The sequence below is a fragment of the Phacochoerus africanus genome, chromosome 2, assembly GCF_016906955.1.
Source record: "Phacochoerus africanus isolate WHEZ1 chromosome 2, ROS_Pafr_v1, whole genome shotgun sequence".
Lineage (NCBI taxonomy): Eukaryota > Metazoa > Chordata > Mammalia > Artiodactyla > Suidae > Phacochoerus > Phacochoerus africanus.
In genome coordinates this window covers 101,667,032-101,686,640 of record NC_062545.1, presented here as the reverse complement: position 1 = coordinate 101,686,640, position 19,609 = coordinate 101,667,032, and the positions used below count along the sequence as shown (strand labels likewise).

General features: G+C 42.1%; 1 protein-coding gene across 2 annotated transcripts in view; it reads left to right on the top strand.

The window, feature by feature from the left end:
- The window catches only part of MYO5B (myosin VB), a 389,410-nt gene that overhangs the window by 181,984 nt on the left and 187,817 nt on the right, over nucleotides 1-19,609 (top strand). For both annotated transcript variants that reach the window (XM_047764561.1, XM_047764553.1), the window contains exons 3-4: nucleotides 8,275-8,446; nucleotides 12,224-12,368. In XM_047764561.1, coding sequence (XP_047620517.1) covers nucleotides 8,275-8,446; nucleotides 12,224-12,368 — 317 coding nt within the window. The remainder of the gene's footprint in view (nucleotides 1-8,274; nucleotides 8,447-12,223; nucleotides 12,369-19,609) is intronic.

Here is a 19,609-nt window from a genome sequence, read left to right as displayed (position 1 = left end):
GTGGGTAACTGCCTGACCATAAATACAGGTCTGTGTTGTATTTTACTTTCATATTTATAGCTTCAGAGAGTCGCTGTCTTTGCTCATTTGTAAGATTGTCTCCTGGGGCCAAGGAAGACTATATTTATGAAAAACTCTGACCAGGTGTTGCCAGCTACCTTCCAGAAAGGTGAAATCAATCTGAATCCTTTTTGCCCGCACCCTTCCTGGTTAGGGTCTTGTCAGATTTTATACCTTTGCTCAGTTGATGGATAATGGTGCTCATAATCTTTTATTTGCATCTCTTTTGTTAATGGTGAAGTTGAATAGTTTTTCATATATTGTCGATTTGTAGTTCTTATGACTTGTATTCTGCGTACAATTTTCTGTTGGGGGTTTCTCTTTGTCTTCTTAAAACTCTTTGGATGTTACGAATATTAATTCTGATATGTAATGCAGGATCACTGTCCCCGTCTCTCAGTTTATTCTGCATATGTTGTTGTTTTATGGTGGTTTTAAAGTTTTAGATTATAGTCAAATTAATGAATATTTTCCTATATTGTTCTGGCTTATGTATCCCTCTTTAAAGGTATTTCCTTTCAAAGCTTTTACAAAGATTTACCCACGTTTTCTCATGGGGTTTATTTTTCTCTTAGGTTTTCATTTTTACTTTTTTCATCTTAAATTCATTTTAATATGAGGAAGAATAGAACACTGGCTCAATTTTTTCCTAAGTGATTCAAGTTTACCTATCACTATTGAAAAATCCCCTTTAACCATTTATTTGCTATTTTAATGTTAGGAATAAATTACCCATATGCGCTTGCATTTATTTCTGGATTTGCTATTATGTTTCATCTATCTGCCTATTTTAACACCATTACCATAGTACTTTAAGCCAAAACTGTAGTAGCTTTAAAAATATACCTTAATACTTGGTGTACAGGTCCCTCTAAAAGTGGGACAGCAAAAATTAACTATTATCCCAGTAAATTGAGGGTGTGTCCATAGAATTTCCTGAAAGGCTTGTATAGACTAGTGATCCTTAAAATACAATACACAGGCCACCCATATCAGAACTACCTAGGTATTTTTAAAAACTGATATTCCTTGGCCCCACCCAAGACCTCCTGAACATAAATTGTGTTAGGGAAACTCTTTTACAAGCTCTCAGATGATTTTTAAGAATACCTTAAGAGGAGTTGTGGCTCAGCAGGTTACCAACCAGACTAGTATCCATGAGGATGCACATTCGATCCCAGGTCTGCTCAGTGGGTTAAGGATTTGGTGTTGCTGTGAACTGTGGTGTAGGCTGGCAGCTGCAGCTCCAGTTCACCCCCTAGTCTGGGAACTTCCATATGCCTCAAGTGCGGCCCTAAAAAGCAAAAGGAAAAAAGAAAAAGAAAGAACACCATAAGAAACTTGTTGGGGAATGGCTCGGATTGTCAGTGTCGGAAAATGAGACACATGAACATGGGGAGATCTCAACAAAGCTCTTTACTTCTGCAGAAGGGCGTGGGAACTCAAAAAGCACAGGCAAAGAAGAAAAGACCCTCCCTATTTATCCCTAATGCAGGGATATACCTGACCCCTTCCAATTGGTCAGGTCAGGGCACACATTCTTCTTGGTTGGCTAATTGAAACAAACTGTTGCTGGGAGAAGAGGGAAAGAGGAGGGGGTCTCAGGAGAGCGTTTCAGCCAAAACCGGAGCAAAATGAAGTAACCAAGATTTCCTTTGACAGAAAAGACATTATGTTACTTTCCACAATTTCCCCCTTTCATTTTTTTAATCAAATATTCTTTTCTTCAAACTCTTTGAGCATGGTTTGGCTCTCATGTTTTATTGTGTCTGTCAGAAGCATGTTGACTTGGTGGGGAGGGGGTCCCAGTTGCTTTGTTAGGGCAGTTTCTATTAATCTTTGAATAAGTCCCCTGGCACAAGGAACTATACAACATGCAACTAAGACAAGGACACTAACTACAACAATTAGAGGGGTAAAGATTGAAGCTATTAGTCCTTTCCATTTTCCAAACCAATTTTCTAAAAGGGCTATGAAGGAGTCATTAATACCAGAATTCTCTGAAAGCTCATCTGCTAAGGTCATTAATCTGTGTAGGGCCTTGGTGATGGTGCTGTCTGGGGCAGTGTTGTTGGGAGTGAATGTATAGCACTGGATACCAATCATTACACAGACTCCACCCTTTTCTGCCAGCATCAAGTCTAAAGCAAGTCTATTTTCCCATCCCATTTGACTAGTTGGCCCTAGCTGTTCAGCTATTTCTTTAATGATATCTCTAGTGTAATTAATGAATCTTTGCTGATTGTAATAGATGTAGTTTATCCAATCAACATTTTTGTTTATGGTTGACCACCAAAAGAGAACAGATTCAAACCTGGCAGCTACCTGATTTCTTGCCTTAAATTCATTTGGGCCACCCCATGGAACACCTATTAAGTCAATATAGACTTGGGGGGGGTGTTGTTTCGTTCCCTCAGGATTGGCCGAGTTTGAGATTGGGGCCTAAATGCCAGGGTGAAAGGGTTGGCCAATTGCACCAAAATATAGGTGTAACTTTAATTTTCTGGAAGGGTGCTCATTAGTGGATTCCCACAATACCACCAGATAACTGCCCAAGGCATTTTGAATTGGAATTTATTGTGGGGGGTGATGTAGGACCGGCTTTCACTTCACCTGGTCAGATTGCCCAAGAAAGTTGCCTTTGCCTCTTGTCGTTTTACATACGAGGAGAAGTTGATGTTTTCATTTGGCTGCTGAACAGTTCTCAGGGGCTGACCTGCAGAACTTTTGACCTCAGGGAATAGCAGTGACAAAGTCCGACTGGACTCTTCCCCCCAACTCCCCAAGCCGTTTTTTCCTGGAAGAGGGCCTCACACATTCAAGACCCTGTGGGTCTGATGACCTTCCCAGAGGAAAGGGAACCACTTGCGCCTCCATTCTCCCTGTGGCGCAAGCATAACAGCTGCCTTTGTGCCGTGTGTCCACAGAATATTTTATTCATTTCAACCAGGCATTTGTGTCCTCATATCCTGTTTTTATACTCACAGTCAGCCTTCCTCCAAAGATGAGTTTTCTGTTTCCTTTAGTTAATAGGGCAGTGGCGGTTACGGACTGTATATACTCAGCCATCCTCTGGTGACAGGGTCCAGGAGGCAGGAAAGGAAGGCCACCAGCTGATGGCTTCCCCCATGTTTCTGTGTGAGGACCTCTAGAGCTGTTCCTCGGCGCATGTTTACAAATAAATGAAAAGGCTTTTCAAAAGGATGGTAGAGCCAGAAAAGGGGCATCTGTCAGTGCCGCTCTTAAATCCCTAAATTGTTGTACCTCCTCTTGGCTCCATAGTAAGGGATTGGGGTCTTCCTCTAAATGCTTGGAAATAGTCTTTTATATTATGTCCTTTTTAATGTGTGTGTGCCTTTGTTGCAGGTTTTGGGGCATCTGATCTTTATCCAAAAATAGATTACTGATATAAACTTTAGAAACAAGCTTAGAATGTTTTTTTAGAAGCTCAGTTAAACTTTGTAGCGATATAACATAATAGCAAAGAACTAGGAAGTAAGTCTTAGTGATACTGACCACAATTAAAAGAATGAGATTAACAGATTTAGCAAGCTTTCATTGAAACATGTCTTTCTCTCTAAAATTACTCTTATTTTTATCAAATATTAGCCAAACCAAGACTAATTTATTTGCCAATTAAGTCTGGTGTCAACAACCTTGGCCTGATGATTTACGTGAATAAAATTGATCATATAGGTTTTTTAAAAAAAATTGGCTTTGTTAGAACTTTATAAGGAATCTTAGACTAAGCTTTTAAAAGGTATCTCAGGGCTAGGAAAGTCATGCCAAGGGTTCGTCTTAAAGATTTTTAAAGATCTCGGTGAATTCCTTCCCTCTTAAAAACCCAGATACCTTGAGGTTTTTACAGGCTTACATACAAGGTGGCCTTCCTAATTTATCTGATAAAGCAAAGAACTATCTAGAGTTTCCATTCTCTGAAGAAATCAGGTGTAGAAGAGAGAAATGTTTCAGTTCCGCTTATAAAGGGTATAATTTACCGAGTTGCTTGTTGGGGAGAATTTCTTTATACTTGGAAAATGCAGATTAAAAGCCAGTATTATTTTAAATAGAAACCATAAAATTATAACCATATTCACCAGTTCACACAGTCCAATGTAACCAATCCTTTTTGTTTAACTATTTATGAAATCATCAGATTCCCTTTTAGAATTTTTTTTTAAATTTCTTATCCAGCTCATCATTAAGGTCTGTAAGTCAGAAACTTGTATTTCTTTTAAAAAAATTATTTCTATAGATTTTCTAGAAGAGGAAACATTTTTGCAAAGGTATCTGAGTAAAGCCACTAACAGTGACAAAAGACTTAAGGCACATTTTAAATCTGATTGCAATGCAAACTGACAAACTTGGTAACTGTTGTGGCATATAACAATTTGAAATAACTAGAAAAAAAGGAATTATAACATAGTACCAGTACATATCTAAATTTCAGATACTGTAAAATTTCTAGAGTATCTATATTAAAAACACCTATTCATCTGTATAATCTGAGGTTTACCACTCATTTGATAATGCTCTCTGTTTTAACATTCAAATAATTCTAGTAAATTTAACCTTTTTTCTTTTTCTTTTTTTTTGTCTTTTTGTCTTTTGTTGTTGTTGTTGTTGCTATTTCTTGGGCCGCTCCCGCGGCATATGGAGGTTCCCAGGCTAGGGGTTGAATCGGAGCTGTAGCCACCGGCCTATGCCAGAGCCACAGCAACTCGGGATCCAAGCCGCATCTGCAACCTACACCACAGCTCACAGCAACGCCGGATCCTTAACCCACTGAGCAAGGCCAGGGATTGAACCCGCAACCTCATGGTTCCTAGTTGGATTCGTTAACTACTGAGCCACGACGGGAACTCCAAATTTAACCTTTTTTTTTTTTTGGATGCCTCAAGGGTCCCGTGAAGCATTTTAAAGTTAGCCGAGTTAAAAGCACTTTAATTAGAATTCGATAGTGTTTATAAATAAATCTTTTTTGTTGTTGTTTAATTTGGTCAGATAGAATCAAAGGTCTCTGTGGATAATACTTTTTTTCTTAACCAAAGTTACAAGAGATCTCAAAAGCAAATACAGCAGATCACTTAGAAGAACATTATATAATCTGTTATCAAAGTAACATTCCAAGGAAACTTTTTTCTTAAAAAAAAAAAAAACCAAGTTCAAGTTTTGCACCAACTTATTTTAAAATTAATTTATTTTAAACTTAGTTCTGACAGTGTTTAACCCTTCTCTCAATGTCTGCTTCCCCAAAACCTTCCAGCACTTTCTGTGTCCATTAGTTTGTCCCCTATTTTCCATTTAAAACAACAAGCTGGAAGACAGACTTACTCTCCTTTTCCCTTGATAAAATAGAATTCGATTCCTCATTCCTTCTCACATAAACCTCCTGTGCCTCTTTGAGTAAGTTCTCTAATGGTTTCTCTTTCCAATCCTCTATATTAAAAAAAATTTTTATTTTGAAATATTTGGCCAACTATTGATTACAAAATGAAGTTTGAGTATGCTCTTTCCTGAAGGGTTAGTGGAATCTATTCCACCATATTTTTTTTATCTGAGCTCTGAGTCTTTCCAAAAATTTAGTTGGTCCCTCCCCTTTACCTTGCCTTAGATATAATTGAGTCCGAGGTACGGCATCTCTAATTCCCTGAATTATGAGATTTCTCACATCCATCATATGCCTCCACGGCATTGTTATTGTCCCATCCAGGGTCCTCGTTGGGAAATTTAGTTTCCATCCTAACTTCCCCCAGATGGGGAAGGTGGATTCCTTCCCACGAGGCCATGGCTGCCCTTCAAGTCATCCTCCTTTCTTTCCCGGAAAATAGATTGCTCCAAATAGACATTAATTCGGACCATGTACAGACTTGTGGTCCAAGGAACCGAACTACATCTAACCCCGTATGGCTCTTCCAGCAATGGCTGCAATTCCCTCTTAAAATTTCAGACCTCAGTGCTGGTCAGAGGGGCATTTACATATCCTATTCCTCCGCCATCCAAAGGAACCTCCTGTAGTGGGAAGAGCTTTTGCCACTTTTCTTGTCCTTCCCCAGGGGTAGCAGTGGGAAAAGGAAAATCTTGAATATCTTCCTGACGTTGTTTTAACTCTCGCCTAAGTCTGGAAGAAGGCCCTGCCATATCCTTTGGTTTGCTTGAGGTGGTGGGCTTTGATCTATTGGAGCGCTGCAGCGTGCTCGTGTCTGCACAGTGGGCTCTGTGCCTCTCCCCTTCCCTTGTTAACTCCGTGAGGGAGGCTCTGCATCCCTCCCCCTCCTGTGCTCCCCTGGCAGTGACAGCAGCAGCACTGTGGCTGGAGGGGGGCCAGTGCCATTTTGGGGATTGGAAGGTGGTGGCATTGAACCAAGGGGGTCCCATGGAGGGGAGGAGGTCCCAGAATGTTCTTGGGTTTCCTCCTCCTTTATCCTTTTGGTCCCGTGCTCTTAGGGGAAAAAAGACCACCGGTCCTTGCTGCCAACAGAGCATAATCAGTTGCCTCCTGAGACCCCGGTGACTTGTCCTGGGCAAACTGAGCAGCTGACAGACCCAATCCTCATCTGATCCGAACTTTGGCCAGAAGACAGACAGGGCGAGAATAGGTGTCTGTGTCCAGATAAAAACAACAGTATTTAATCTTTTTTTTTTTTTTGGTCCTTCATCAATGGATTGTTGCCCCAATACTTTAATCCCAGAGGACTGTCTGGAGGAATTTGGTCCCCCCCCCCCCCAATTCAATCCTCCAAGTGGAGGTACAGGTCAGGAAGACTTAACTCCCATTTCCCAGCACTGTGTTCTGATCCTCTGATTTCACCCGAAATCGCCAGTGTCACCTGACCCTTAGAGGCTTACCAACCCCCTTCCCTGACCCCCAAGGAGATACTTGATCGCCCCTGTGATCTTTCCTACCTCGGTCTGTGCACGTAGTTGCCTGGTCACCGTGGTTGCCTGAGTTGTCAAGAACCCTGCACGTATTTGAAGTTCATAGGTACGGACTTCTCAATTCAGGGCCACAGTAACAGGGCTGTGGGATGTGTCTCCCCTGCTCGAGAATCCACACTCCAGTGGACCCCAAATCCTGGACGAACCCCCAAATCTGTTGGGGAATGGCTCGGATCGTCAGTGTCGGAAAATGAGACACATGAACATGGGGAGATCTCAACAAGGCTCTTCGGCAGGAGGGCGCGGGTACTCAAAAAGCTCATGCAAAGAAGAAAAGACCCTCCCTATTTATCCCTGATGCAAATGATGTGCATGTCTGCTTCCCATTGGTCAGGTCAGGGCACATGTTCTTGGTTGGCTAACTTGAAACAAACTGTTGCTGGGAGAGGAGGGGGTCACAGGAGAGCATTTCAGCCGAAACCAGAGCAAAATGAAGTAACCAAGATTTCCTTTGACAGAAAAGACATTATGTTACTTTCCACAAACATAATACTCAAATAAAACACCATAAGCAACAGTCAAGTTCCTCCTTTCAATGTTAAGAAACACTACCTTCTTATTAATTACATCTTTGTAATTAATTACGTTGTGTACATGTAGTCAGTTAAACATACTGTCAATAAATATATTTGGACTTTTTATGTAGTCCAAGTGCGATGTATGCTACGAGTACAAGCATGACGCCTTGTATCTGAAGTTTGACCTTAAGATGTGTAGCCATACTCCGTAATTACACACACACACCCACATACCCCTCAAACTTCTATCATACTTTGGGTCAAAATAAAATTACTACCCTAAAGTTACATGTACAATTTGAATGCAAGTTATGGAGCACAGTTTCTTAGTTGCAAGATAAAAGTAACAAAAAGTGAGTGGTTGATAGGAAAGGAGTAAAGAAACATGAGCATTAAATGGGAGCAAACCAAAAATCTTTCCTAGATGGGAGAAATTAACTAGAATTAAGACTAAGTATTTTTGCATTGAGAAGCAGAGAACGCTTTATTAAATCTAGCTGTGCATCCTAAATTTCTCATGTCATTCAGTCTTTTACATTGCTACATTGGGATTATGTTATCAGCAGATTTTCCATCTGGGCTGGTCTCTTATGGCAACCGAGGTATTTTATTCAATTTGCCTTTCTTTAAAATGTGTTATTTATCTTCACTTATGATCATATTAGGGTAATGATCCTAGCCGACAAGACAGGACATCGAATAGAGGCCAAATGCTTCATAACTGTGCCTTTCTGTGTCTCTCACTGCCTTTCCTTAGATTCAGGAGTACCCCATTGACGTCCAGAAGAACCAGCTTCCCTTCCTGCGGAATCCAGATATCCTGGTGGGAGAAAATGACCTAACTGCCTTGAGCTATCTACACGAGCCTGCAGTTTTGCACAATTTAAAGGTCCGTTTCCTGGAGTCCAACCATATCTACACTTACTGTGGTAAGTGGGGGCATCTGTTGCCTGTTTATGTTTGAAAGTGCCTTACATTCTTTAGACTTCATGTGTGAAACTCTAGTAGTGAAGAATTTACTTTGAGTCACATTTATAAATACCTCTCATCTGAGACCATCGAAAGGCTTGCAGTCAGTGAATGAGGCTTAATTAGGCCACCCTCCATTTCTCTGGGAGGAGAGGTGGTCATCACAGCTCTGCTGGGAAAGAATGGGCCACACCACGTGGTGTGACAGCTGAGGCACAGTCCTGGAGGCAAACATGTACTTGCCTTATTTTTGTTTTCTGCTTGAGAAAGAGCCACCTTTCTCTCTGACTTTCTCACTTGCCCATGTACACACATGGTTCATGATAAATATTTGTTGAATTCATGATCAGAAGCCATGATAAATGCTTTAAACAAAAGTCCTGGAATTCTCTCATATTTTTCTTAAAATTTCTCAATTTCCCCCATCCCATTTTCTTTTTATTTTTGTTTTACAGCCACACCTGCACCATCTGGAAGTTCCCAGGCTGGCCTGCACCACAGCCACAGCAATGCAGGATCTGAGCTGCATCTGTGACCTGCACTGCAGCTTGCTTAACCCACTAAGCAGGGCCAGGGGTCAAACCTGCTTCCTTGTGGATGCTGCATCGAGTTCTTAACCTGCTGAGCCACAACAGGAACTCGCCATCCCAAATTTTGACTTCTGTTCTTCAGAGGATTGTAAGTGGTGTGGTGAAAACAAGAACCCTAGGTACGGTCGTTGGAGAGGCAGAGCATTTTCGGATCTGCAGAATCAGCCAAGGGCTTCTTTGTGGGGAGTTGTGCTTCAGCGCTTTGTCTGTGATCATCCGTGAGCCCTCAGGGATCAGGGTCTTTTCACTGTGACGTTCGACTTTGGTTTGGAACTGGTCGGTTGGCTACTAAGTTAGGATGAGCTTTTCTGCCAGATTTCAGGAGCCAGGAATAGCATATTGATTTAGTGCTTGAAAGTTTCCAAAGCCCCTTTCCCTCAACTGCTAGTGAGCAGGAGTTTGATTTGAAAGAAACTATTAATTATCAGAGCCCTCAATATAGTGTGGGTATTTTTTTTAAAAAAAAAAAATTTTTGAAAACCTCCCTTTTTGGAGAAAGTTATGAATGATCATCAGCTTTGCTTTTTTAAAGGCATTCCTTTTAAGAGGTCCTGTAGCTATTCATCCAAACGTGCTACGGATCCTCCAGCTTCAGCTGTTCAGAGTGACTGACATAGCTCAGAATTCTAAGTCCCCAAGAAACACTCTTACCACTCAGGAGGGACTGAGATGTTTTAGGAAAATGTGAGACCTCAGAGTACAGTATCAAAATCTGAATGGAATGCTGCATGAATTAGGGTTTTATGCAACTCTCAGTAACCATTAGAATATGTGAGACTGTTGTTTAAGAGAATTCTCCAAGTCATGCCCTTTATGAAGTGGTGTTTTTCAGAGTTCTGGGCCTTCTTTTTCAGTCGAGCTTGTCCTTTCTGGCAGATTTTCATCTGAAGAGGACTTGGGTGCTTTTTTTCCTCTTTACTTGGAAAATGTGGCTTATTACATTTCAGGTCTCTCTCTCTCTCTCATATTTTCCCACTTTTAAATAGACTTTAAATTTCACAGCAGTTTTAGGTTGAGAGGAAAACTGAGTGGAAGGTACAGAGATTTCTTATTTACCCCCTTCCCCTGCACATGCACGGGCTCCCCCACTATCAGCATCTGCTCAAGAGTGACTCATTTGTTTAAACTGATGAACCAACAATGACACATCATTATCACCCAAAGTTCATAGTTTACATCAGGTCACTCTTGGTATTGTATGTTCTGTCGGTCTGGACAAATGTATAATGACATGTACCCACTGTTAGGGTATCATCACAGTAGTCTCACTGCCCTCAAAGACATCTGTTCTCTGCCCCTTCATCCCTCTCTCCCCCCAGCCCCTGGCAACCACTGATCCTTCATACTGTCTCCTTAATTTTGCCTTTATAGAATTTCATATGGTTGCTATCACTGTGTGTGGAATGATTGGCTTTTTCCACTTAGTAATAGGTATTTAAGTTCCCCCTAGGTCTTTTCATATATTGGTCAATCATTTCTTTATAACACTAAGATCCCATTGTTTGATGGACCACAATTGGTCTCCATTCACTTATTGTAGAACATCTTAGTTTCGGCAGTTAAGAACATAACTATTATAAACGTCCGTGTGCAGGTTTCTGTGTGGTTATGTTTTCAATTCCTTTGGATAAATACCAAGGAGTATGATTATTGGATCATGTGGTAAGAGCATGTTTAGTTTCATAAGAAACTTCTACAGTGCCTGTGCCATTTTACATTCCCACCTGTGATGAAATAAAATTTTCCTTTGTTCCACATCCTTGCCAATATTTAGCATTGTCAGTGTTTTCGATTTTGGCTATAATAGGTGTGTAGTGGTATCTCATTGGTGCATTCCCAAATCACTTATGATGTGGAACACCTTTTCACATGCTTACTTGCCATCTGTACATCTTCTTTGGTGTGGTCTTTGTTTAGGTCTTTTGCCTGTTTTTTAATCAGATGGTTCATTTCCTTATTGCTTTAAGAGTTTTTGTATGTTTTTGGAAAACAGTCCTTTATTGGATCTGTCTATGGTTTGTCTTCTCATCCTCTTGACCATGGGTCTTTTCAAAGACCGAAGGGGAACACACAGTGCAGGAGCTCTCCTATCCTGCCAGTGACTCTTTCCATTCCTGCCTCCTCTTCCCTACATGACTGGAAAGGCTTGCATTTTTCATACCCCTGTCAATTGTTCCCTTGAGATCCAGTATGTGCTTTTATGTGAAAGAAAAAGGCATGAATTTGTCTTGTCTTGAATATTGAATTTATATTTTCTGTCTATGCACATTCCCAAATGTCAGTTTACCTTGCCCTTCCATCAGAGATCTGAGGGGTTAAAGGATTTGCTAGCCCTTCATTCAACATGTACTTATTGAGTCCATCATTGCAGTGTATCCTTTTGGGAACACAAGATGGAAGAAATAGTGACATGAAAGTTAGTACATGATACAATGTGATGCGAGCTAATAAAAAATAGCCAACACTCAGCACTTACCATTCAAGATGTTGGTCTAAATGTTCACTCTATTAATCATTTTATCCTCAGGATAACCAGGAAAATGCAATTATTATTCCCCTTCTTACAGTCCAGGAAACTAAGGCATTCAGAGGCTAAGTAATTGGGCAAAGTCACACAATTAATAATTGGCTGAGCCAAGATTTGACATTAAGGTGTGTAAATAGTATTTCCTGTTCACAAATGGTATTTTAGTTATGATAACCCACGTGCAAATGAGAAATTAATAGTCTCTCTTCTAGATTTTAATTCTGAGATGACTTTTTAAGCCGAGCATCTGTTTTTAGGGTTAAGCCTCTTCTTTCTGATCCTGCAACACTTTACATGTATTTATTTTATAAATTCAGTTTGTCGAGCATTTGTGTGTGTGTGTGTGTGCATGCGCCCATGCATATGTGTGCTTATTGCATTTAGAAGGCCTGGCCTGTCAGTCTTTTCTCCATCAGGGCCTAGCAGAATGCCTGGTAAACACAGATATATCTTGACTTAGTTGAATGATTGGTTAAGACTTACTCTGTTACTGTTTCTTTCTTTGATGTGTGTGACATATATGATTAGGTTGTATTGATGTATGTGATCAGGAGCCTTTAAAGCTCATGTTGAGAGGCCATCGTGCTATATCAGAATCTGACTGCATTGTCTGTTTGCAGGTATCGTGCTTGTTGCCATTAATCCTTATGAACAGTTGCCAATCTATGGTCAAGATGTCATCTATGCCTACAGTGGCCAGAACATGGGGGACATGGACCCTCACATCTTTGCTGTGGCAGAGGAAGCCTACAAGCAGATGGCCAGGTAAGAATAACCTCAGCCCAGAAGTCGGCCTTGGGGAGTGTCTCCCTTCTTGGGTTGCTTTCTCTCGATGGTGGAATGGTGATTCTGGGATTGAGAAAGAGAGTTAGAAACCAAACCAGCCCAGGTTCTTTTCTTACCACATTTCCTCATGTCTTCATCTTATTCTTGTGAACTTGAACCTAGGCTTGGAGAACAGTAGCTCTGTAGACTTATTTTATTTTTGAGCAGTACAATTAATGCCTAGCATTTCATCTCTCCTTGACTTTCTTTTGGTCCTCTCCCCTCCAGGTGTAATGAATCCATTGTATAGCATCTCCACTCATTTTATAGTGAATGAAGTGTAGGCTCCCTTTTGAAGGAACCAGGACTCTTTGACAGCTTCTTGATACCAGACATCTGGGGCAGAAATGGCAATTTCAAATTGGCAGTCATGCATAGTGGTTTTGAGTTTCTAGCCTGGAAGTGGAGTTCTGTTTAGTCACTTAAGCAGATCTCTCATTTTACTCTTTTCTTTCTGACTCTGAAAGATAGGTAGAGGTCTGTTTCATCAGAAAGTGGGTTAGGTGGGAGTTCCCATTGTGGCGCAGTAGTTAACGAATCCAACTAGGAAGCATGAGGTTGCGGGTTCGATCCCTGGCCTTGCTCAGTGGGTTAAGGATCTGGTGTTGCTGTGAGCTGTGGTGTAGGTTGCAGATGTGGCTCAGATCCCAAGTTGCTATGGCTGTGGTGTAGGCCGAGGGCTACAGCTCTGATTAGACCCCTAGCCTGGGAACCTCCATATGCCACGAGAGTGGCCCAAGAAATGGCAAAAAGACAAAAAAAAAAAAACCAAAAAAAACAAAAAACGAAGTGGGTTAGGTGAATGGTATTAATCATGGTTCTGCAGGGCAACAGAACCAATATGGAGTGTGGGTGTATGTGTACGGAGAGAGGGATTTTTATTTTAAGGATTGGGCTTGTGCAGTTGCGTAGGCTTGGCATGTCCAAAATCTCCAGGGTAGCCTGGCAGGCTGGAGATCCAGAGAAAAGATGCTGCTGCATTTTGAGCCTGAGGGAATTCTACTAGCCAACTTCTCTTTGGTGTGGAATGTCCTTCCCCCTCCCCCCAGGACCTTCGACTGATTGGGTGTGACCCACCTGTATTATGAGAGTAATCCACTTTACTCAAAGTCTACTGATAAAACTGTTAATTTCATATAAAAAAACCTTCACAGCAGTATCCAGACTAGTATTTGACAAAATGTCTGGGAACTGTGGCCTAGCCAAGCTGACACCTAAAATTAACCACCATTTTGGCCTGAGCTGTCAAAGTATAATACAGGGAAAGATAGTTTTACCAAAGTTTTGGTGGAAATCTGTATTCCAATTAACACCAAAATGCTAAGTCCTTTCAGTTAAATCTTTCTTGCCACCTCTAGAGAACATCTTATGGAGCTGGCGGCAGATAGAAGTTGTTTTGGGGGAAAGGAGGTTACTTAGGCTAATTTAGTGAGAGGGCTGCATGAGAATCTCATTTAAGGTGGTCTATTCTTCAGTGGATGTCAGAGTGTAATTTTCATCCCAGTGAAAGTTTCCACGAGGACAGAGTGTTATATATAGGCTTCCTTACTAATTTATAATGTTTTATTGCTGGCTGTGGAGATCAGTACATAAAAAGTCTACTTCCTTATGGATATGCAATGATGATATTCAATAAAGGCAGTGATTGGATAACTGAGCAATTTAGTAAGTAGAATGGTCTATAATCATTTCGTTTCTCTAAAATATAATAAAAGATTGTGGAGCTAAAATGACCATGACCTTTGACTTCTCTAATGCCCTAAGACCACCGACTATTCCAGTCTGCTATCAGGGCTTGAGCAGGAGTCACTTCACCTGGTAACCTGCTGAGGCACACAGCTCCTGACAGCACTGTGGTTCAAGGTCAGATCGTATGGGGGGAAGAATGAGGGGTGGGTGCTGTGATACAGCACATGTCTGCACAGTGAAGGAAGCCTGCACAATGGTCTCAGGAGAATCATTTAAACTGAGTCTTCCTTGGTTTCCTGTGAAGAAGACAATCCTTCCTCCTTTACAATTGGTTTCTTGATGGTCCTCTGGCAGAAGGTGAGTATGGCCTCTTTCCAGCACCTTCCTACCACACTGAAGGCTCTGCCAGCTCCCTGGGACCTGCCTTTCAGGATGTCGTGAATGTTTGCTTTCCATCCCAGTCCTGTCCCTTAGCCAGATGCACATCAGTGTATCAGAAGTTGCTGTTCTTTATCAGACTTCTTGAGGCTCCCCTGCAGCTTTGAGAAACTTCTAGCCTCCAAGCTTTTTCCACACCATAGAGCCTCTTGGTTAAATGCCTACGTTCATCCTTTCCATGCCCGAAGCTATGCTTGGGGTATCCTGTTCTTGGGTTGTGTACTCATTTGGGTCCTTGTTGGTACCCGTTAGAGGGAAAGGGAGGTGTGGGCACCCAGAGCGGTGGTGATACAATCTTCCCTAGGGTAACGCACTTGATGATTAAGGGGTTTGGATGTTAAATTTGGACATGGAATTGCTTCATTAAGGGTTTTATTTAAGGCCTTAAGGTTTATACTCATTTTACCCACTGAGTCCCAGGGTGTAGTCACATCATTTTGCTGAAATTCTTGTGCAATTTTTTCTCCTGAATGTGCATTAAAAGTATAAGGCCAGCACACGTGGCCATGGGAGAGAGCTATTTTTGAATAAGTTCTATTGTCAGCAGCTCAGGGTTACTGATATTGATCTAAGAGGTATATTAGAAGCCCCAGCAGAATCTGTGCTGTGCAAGGAAAGAGGGAGACCCACTGGTCACATGCAGGGGAGGTTTTTGCTGTGTTTCCATTACAGGCCTTCTCTGGCGTCTTTGAACACTAGAATGCATTCATTTAACGTACTTGCCAACAGTGCTTGCTCTTTCTGACTCATCAGTAGTTGTTAAAATAATTGTTATATGGATCAAGTAACCATAGTCTAACACAGTTTGTGTTGAACTGAGCCTCCATCACCATTGGGTGAAAGAAAGGGTTCAAAGAAACTGAAGGTAATGACTCCCAGTCTTTGGTGACTGTGACTCAGTGAGCCTTGGACTCAGCAGTTCTTTCTCTCGATTCACTGGGTACTGGGTTTTCTTTCTTGATATGGTTCATGCAGGGACTCTTCCACTCTTGATGCTTTGAGTGTGTTGGTGGGGGGGACTCTGCCAAAGCTTGAAGGGCTGCATCCAGACCTTCAGCTCCATCGTGAGTTTCTGCAGAGCCCTGCAGTGCTGCATGGAAAGTGTGAGGACACCCAGTAAGCAGAGAGGATTGGTTCATTGTCCCCGTCCCTATTGAATTCAAGACCAGATGTGAGAATCAGTGGAGCCTGCCAGTGAAGAAAAAGGTTAGAGTAATATAAACTCTCCAATTCGTGAATTCTGTCTTTTGCCTAAGAACCTATAGCTCACTGTGAGAGAAAGGACTGACCGTCAATTTATTTCTGCTCCTCCCTCCCAGTTTGAGATACCAAATGCCCTTTCCCTCATTTTTAGCACCCCCTCTAACTCCAGTCTCAGCTCCTGTGTTAAATTATATCAGCGAACATTTTTGAAGTATTAGTTTATTTGATAGGCTCCTTCCTGAATGCACAGTAAAAAAAAAAGAAGGCCTCCCCCACTTCTTAAAGAGTTCGCATTCTGGTTGAAGAAAGAGGACCTAGTAAGTCCCAAAGCCTATAACTTCAGAAACTGTATATTGAGGCCATTCTCAGGGTCATCTGAATTGACTTGAGAGATGTCACACCCTGTCTAAGAAAACTGTAGGATTTCAGCTGGATCTTGAGGAATTGGTAGGAAACTTGGAGTGAGAAGCAGACATCTAACTAAATGGAATAGAGTGACCATTACCCCAAAAGGGAGCATCAAAAACACAGTCATGAAAGCATGATGACATAATGCTTCACACCCCCTCGGATGTTTATAATGGAAAACACATAAAAACAAGTGCTGGCAAAGACGTGGAGAAATTAGAATCCTCCTGTGCTGCTAGTGGGAAGGTAAAATGGTGCAGCCGCTTTGTAAAATAGTCTGGAAGTTCTTCAGAAGGTTAGACAGAGTTACCACATGACTCAGCAATTCTACTCTTAGGTACCCAAGAGAAATGAAAACATAGGTTCACACAGAAACTTATCCACAGGTATTTGTAGCAGAAGTATTCATAGTAGCCAAAAGGTGGCAACAAGGTACATGACCATCAGCTGGCCAGTGGATAAATAAAATGTGGTTATATCCAGACAATGGAATATTACTTAACTCATAAAAGGAACAAAATACTGATACAAAGTACCACATGGAGGAACCTTGAAGACATTCCTAAGTGAAAGAAGCCAGACTTAAGAGATGATGTGATTCTACTGATAAGAAATGTCTAGAATAGACAGATCTCTAGAGAGGGGTGGTTAGTATTTGCCTAAGGTTGGAGGGGGAATGGGAGTGATTGCTGATAGATATGTCTCTTTTTTTGGTCAGGGAGGGGAGAAGTGATGACAGGTTCTATAACCAATTGTAGCAATGGAAGCACAACTCTGTAAATGCACTGAAACCCACTGAATTGTATACTTGACATGTGTGTGTGTCCTTTGAGTTACAGCTCCACACAGCTATGATGCACTAAAGGCATGGTCAGGGAACAGCACCTGGGAAGGTTAACCCAGGTGATAAGTGGGTCCTTAGGGGGTTGTGGACTCTGCCATTAGAGACAGGGTGGCGGGCTTGGAGGCCTCTGAAGGCGGGGTGAACTGCGGGAGCAAAGTGTATTCTATTAAAAAGGGTACAAAGATGGTGAGACAAGTTTAGGAAACCCTGAATTAATCAAGGGAAACATCTGCCTTCAAGGCAGGAGGGCTTCTCAGAGCAGTTATGTTGACGTACATTCTGGTCTCCAAGATGGAGATGTGTTATGCTGGGCTTGCAAATCATATTTAGACACAAAACTGTTTTCAAGGATTATCTCAAGGACTCTTTGGGAAATGCTGGCCTAGAGCAATGGAGACATTTTAGAGCTTCTGAGATAAAGAGATAGTATGATACAAGGGCTGCTCAAAGAACGGTTTTTCTCTGATGGGCCCTATTTCAACATCTTGTCCTTCTCTCCATATTCCTATCCCATTTCCAAGGACAAGAACACCTCATGAGAAGCTTAGATTCTTGTGGAAATACCTTGCCTGTTTATTTTTTTATTTTAATTTTTTTTTTTTTTTTTTTTATGGCCGTACATACGGCATACGGAAGTTCCCGGGCCAGAGATTGAATCCAGACTGCAGCTATGACCTACGCTGGATCCTTTAACCCACTGCACTGGCTGGGGATCAAACCTCCACCTCCACAGTGACTCGAGCCACTGCAGTCAGATTCTTAACCCACTGCACCACAGTGGGAACTTCTACCTTGCCTGTTTCAATGACTCTGTATTACGAATGGTAGTAGATTGGCGGGGCTGGAATTCAGACACAGTCTGTCTGCCTTGAAGCTGTCTGCACTAGCTAAGAAGTTGTGCCTCTTCCCTCCATGGGGCCTATTGACTGGCCCCAGGTAGTCTTCCCAAGAACAGAGCAGACTCTGGTCCTCTTGGCCATGAGGACTGAAGGATAGACCTTCCCCCTACTAGCTCAAAAGTAACTAAATTCCACAGTGAGATGAGAATTTTGGTGTATGTCCTAGCTCTGCTTGTGGGAGTCTCATTGTGCACCCCAGGTCTGATTTTTTTTTTTTTTGAGCTTTTGTGTTATTTGTTGAAAGAGAGTGAGGACACTATGAAGAAAATTCATTTGCTCAGGTAGCCAAGGTAGTTGAGCACACACCTTTCTATTTGGCTCTGCTGTGCTGCTGAACTGTGACTAAGGGTGAAGTATGGGACTACACCTGCCTGGAGTCCCCGGGAAGGGGAATGTGGCTCCACACACCTGAGGGGGCTGAGTGACACCTGCCCCCTCCTGTGGAAGTGTTCCTGCAGAGGTCCTGACAGTGGAATGGTGTTGGTGTTTTAGAGGGAGGAAAAATGAGGAAGTTCTACATTTTCCACCTCCAGAGGTTAAAAAAAAAAAAAAAAAAAATTGACAACTTTATCTTCCTTGTCCTTGGGGTGGAATACTCTGGGATACACAAGCATGGACTAGGGACATTTCAGAATTTCTTTTAAGCTATAGACAGTGTGGAATTTGTTTCTTTGGGAAAATTATTTTTAAAAAGAACCTCAGGGAGTTTCCCATTGTGGCTCAGCGGTAACAAACCCAACTAGTATCCACAAGGCCTAGGGTTTGATCCCTGGCCTCTCTCAGTGGGTTAAATATCCGGCATTGCCGTGAGCTGGGATCTAGGTCTCAGATGTGGCTCAGATCCCACATTGCTGTGGCTGTGGTGTAGGCCAGCAGCTGCAGCTCCAATTCGAGCCCTAGCCTGGGGACTATGCCATGACTGCGGCCCTAAAAAGATGAGAAAAAAAAAAAAAAGAACTGCATGTACATGACATAAATTCACACATTGCTTTGAGATCAAGTTTTAACTAAAAATAGTGTCAATTTCTTCCTTACTTTTTGATGTAAGGGTTTATTATTGCAGGTTGTTGTATGTTTTAGAGAAGAAATTCTGGATGTGAAGGACTTTGTTTTTTTTCTTTTCTAGGGCCACTGCTTCTGCGGCATATGGAGGTTCCCAGGCTAGGGGTCCAATTGGAGCTGTAGCCATCGGCCTATTGCAGAGCCACAGCGATGCTAGATCTGAGCCGCGTCTGCAACCCACATCACAGCTCACGGCAACGCTGGATCCCTAACCCACTGAACAAAGCCAGGGATCGAACCTGCAACCTCATGGTTCCTAGTCGGATCCATTAACCACTGAGCCACCACAGGAACTCCCCTGGATGTGAAGGACTTTCTGATTGAACCTCATGCTTTTGGTGATGTGAGCAGAGCCAGGTTTTGTTTCTCTGAAATACATTTGTGGTACAGGAGTGTCCAGGGTCTGACTGTGGCGATGTGTCTTCTCACAAACACTGGGTCTGGTTCTTAACCTGCCGAGCCATGACGAGAGCTCCATTTTTACCAGCTTTCATTGTTGGGAATTTGCCCATACACATAGCTCTACTCATCTCCTGTTGTTCTCACCTGTGGGTCTGAGCTCCATCCTGTGCACCTGTACAGGGCAGTGGGCATTTTCATAGTGGCAGCCCCTCTCCTCGACTCTGGCTGAGCATCCT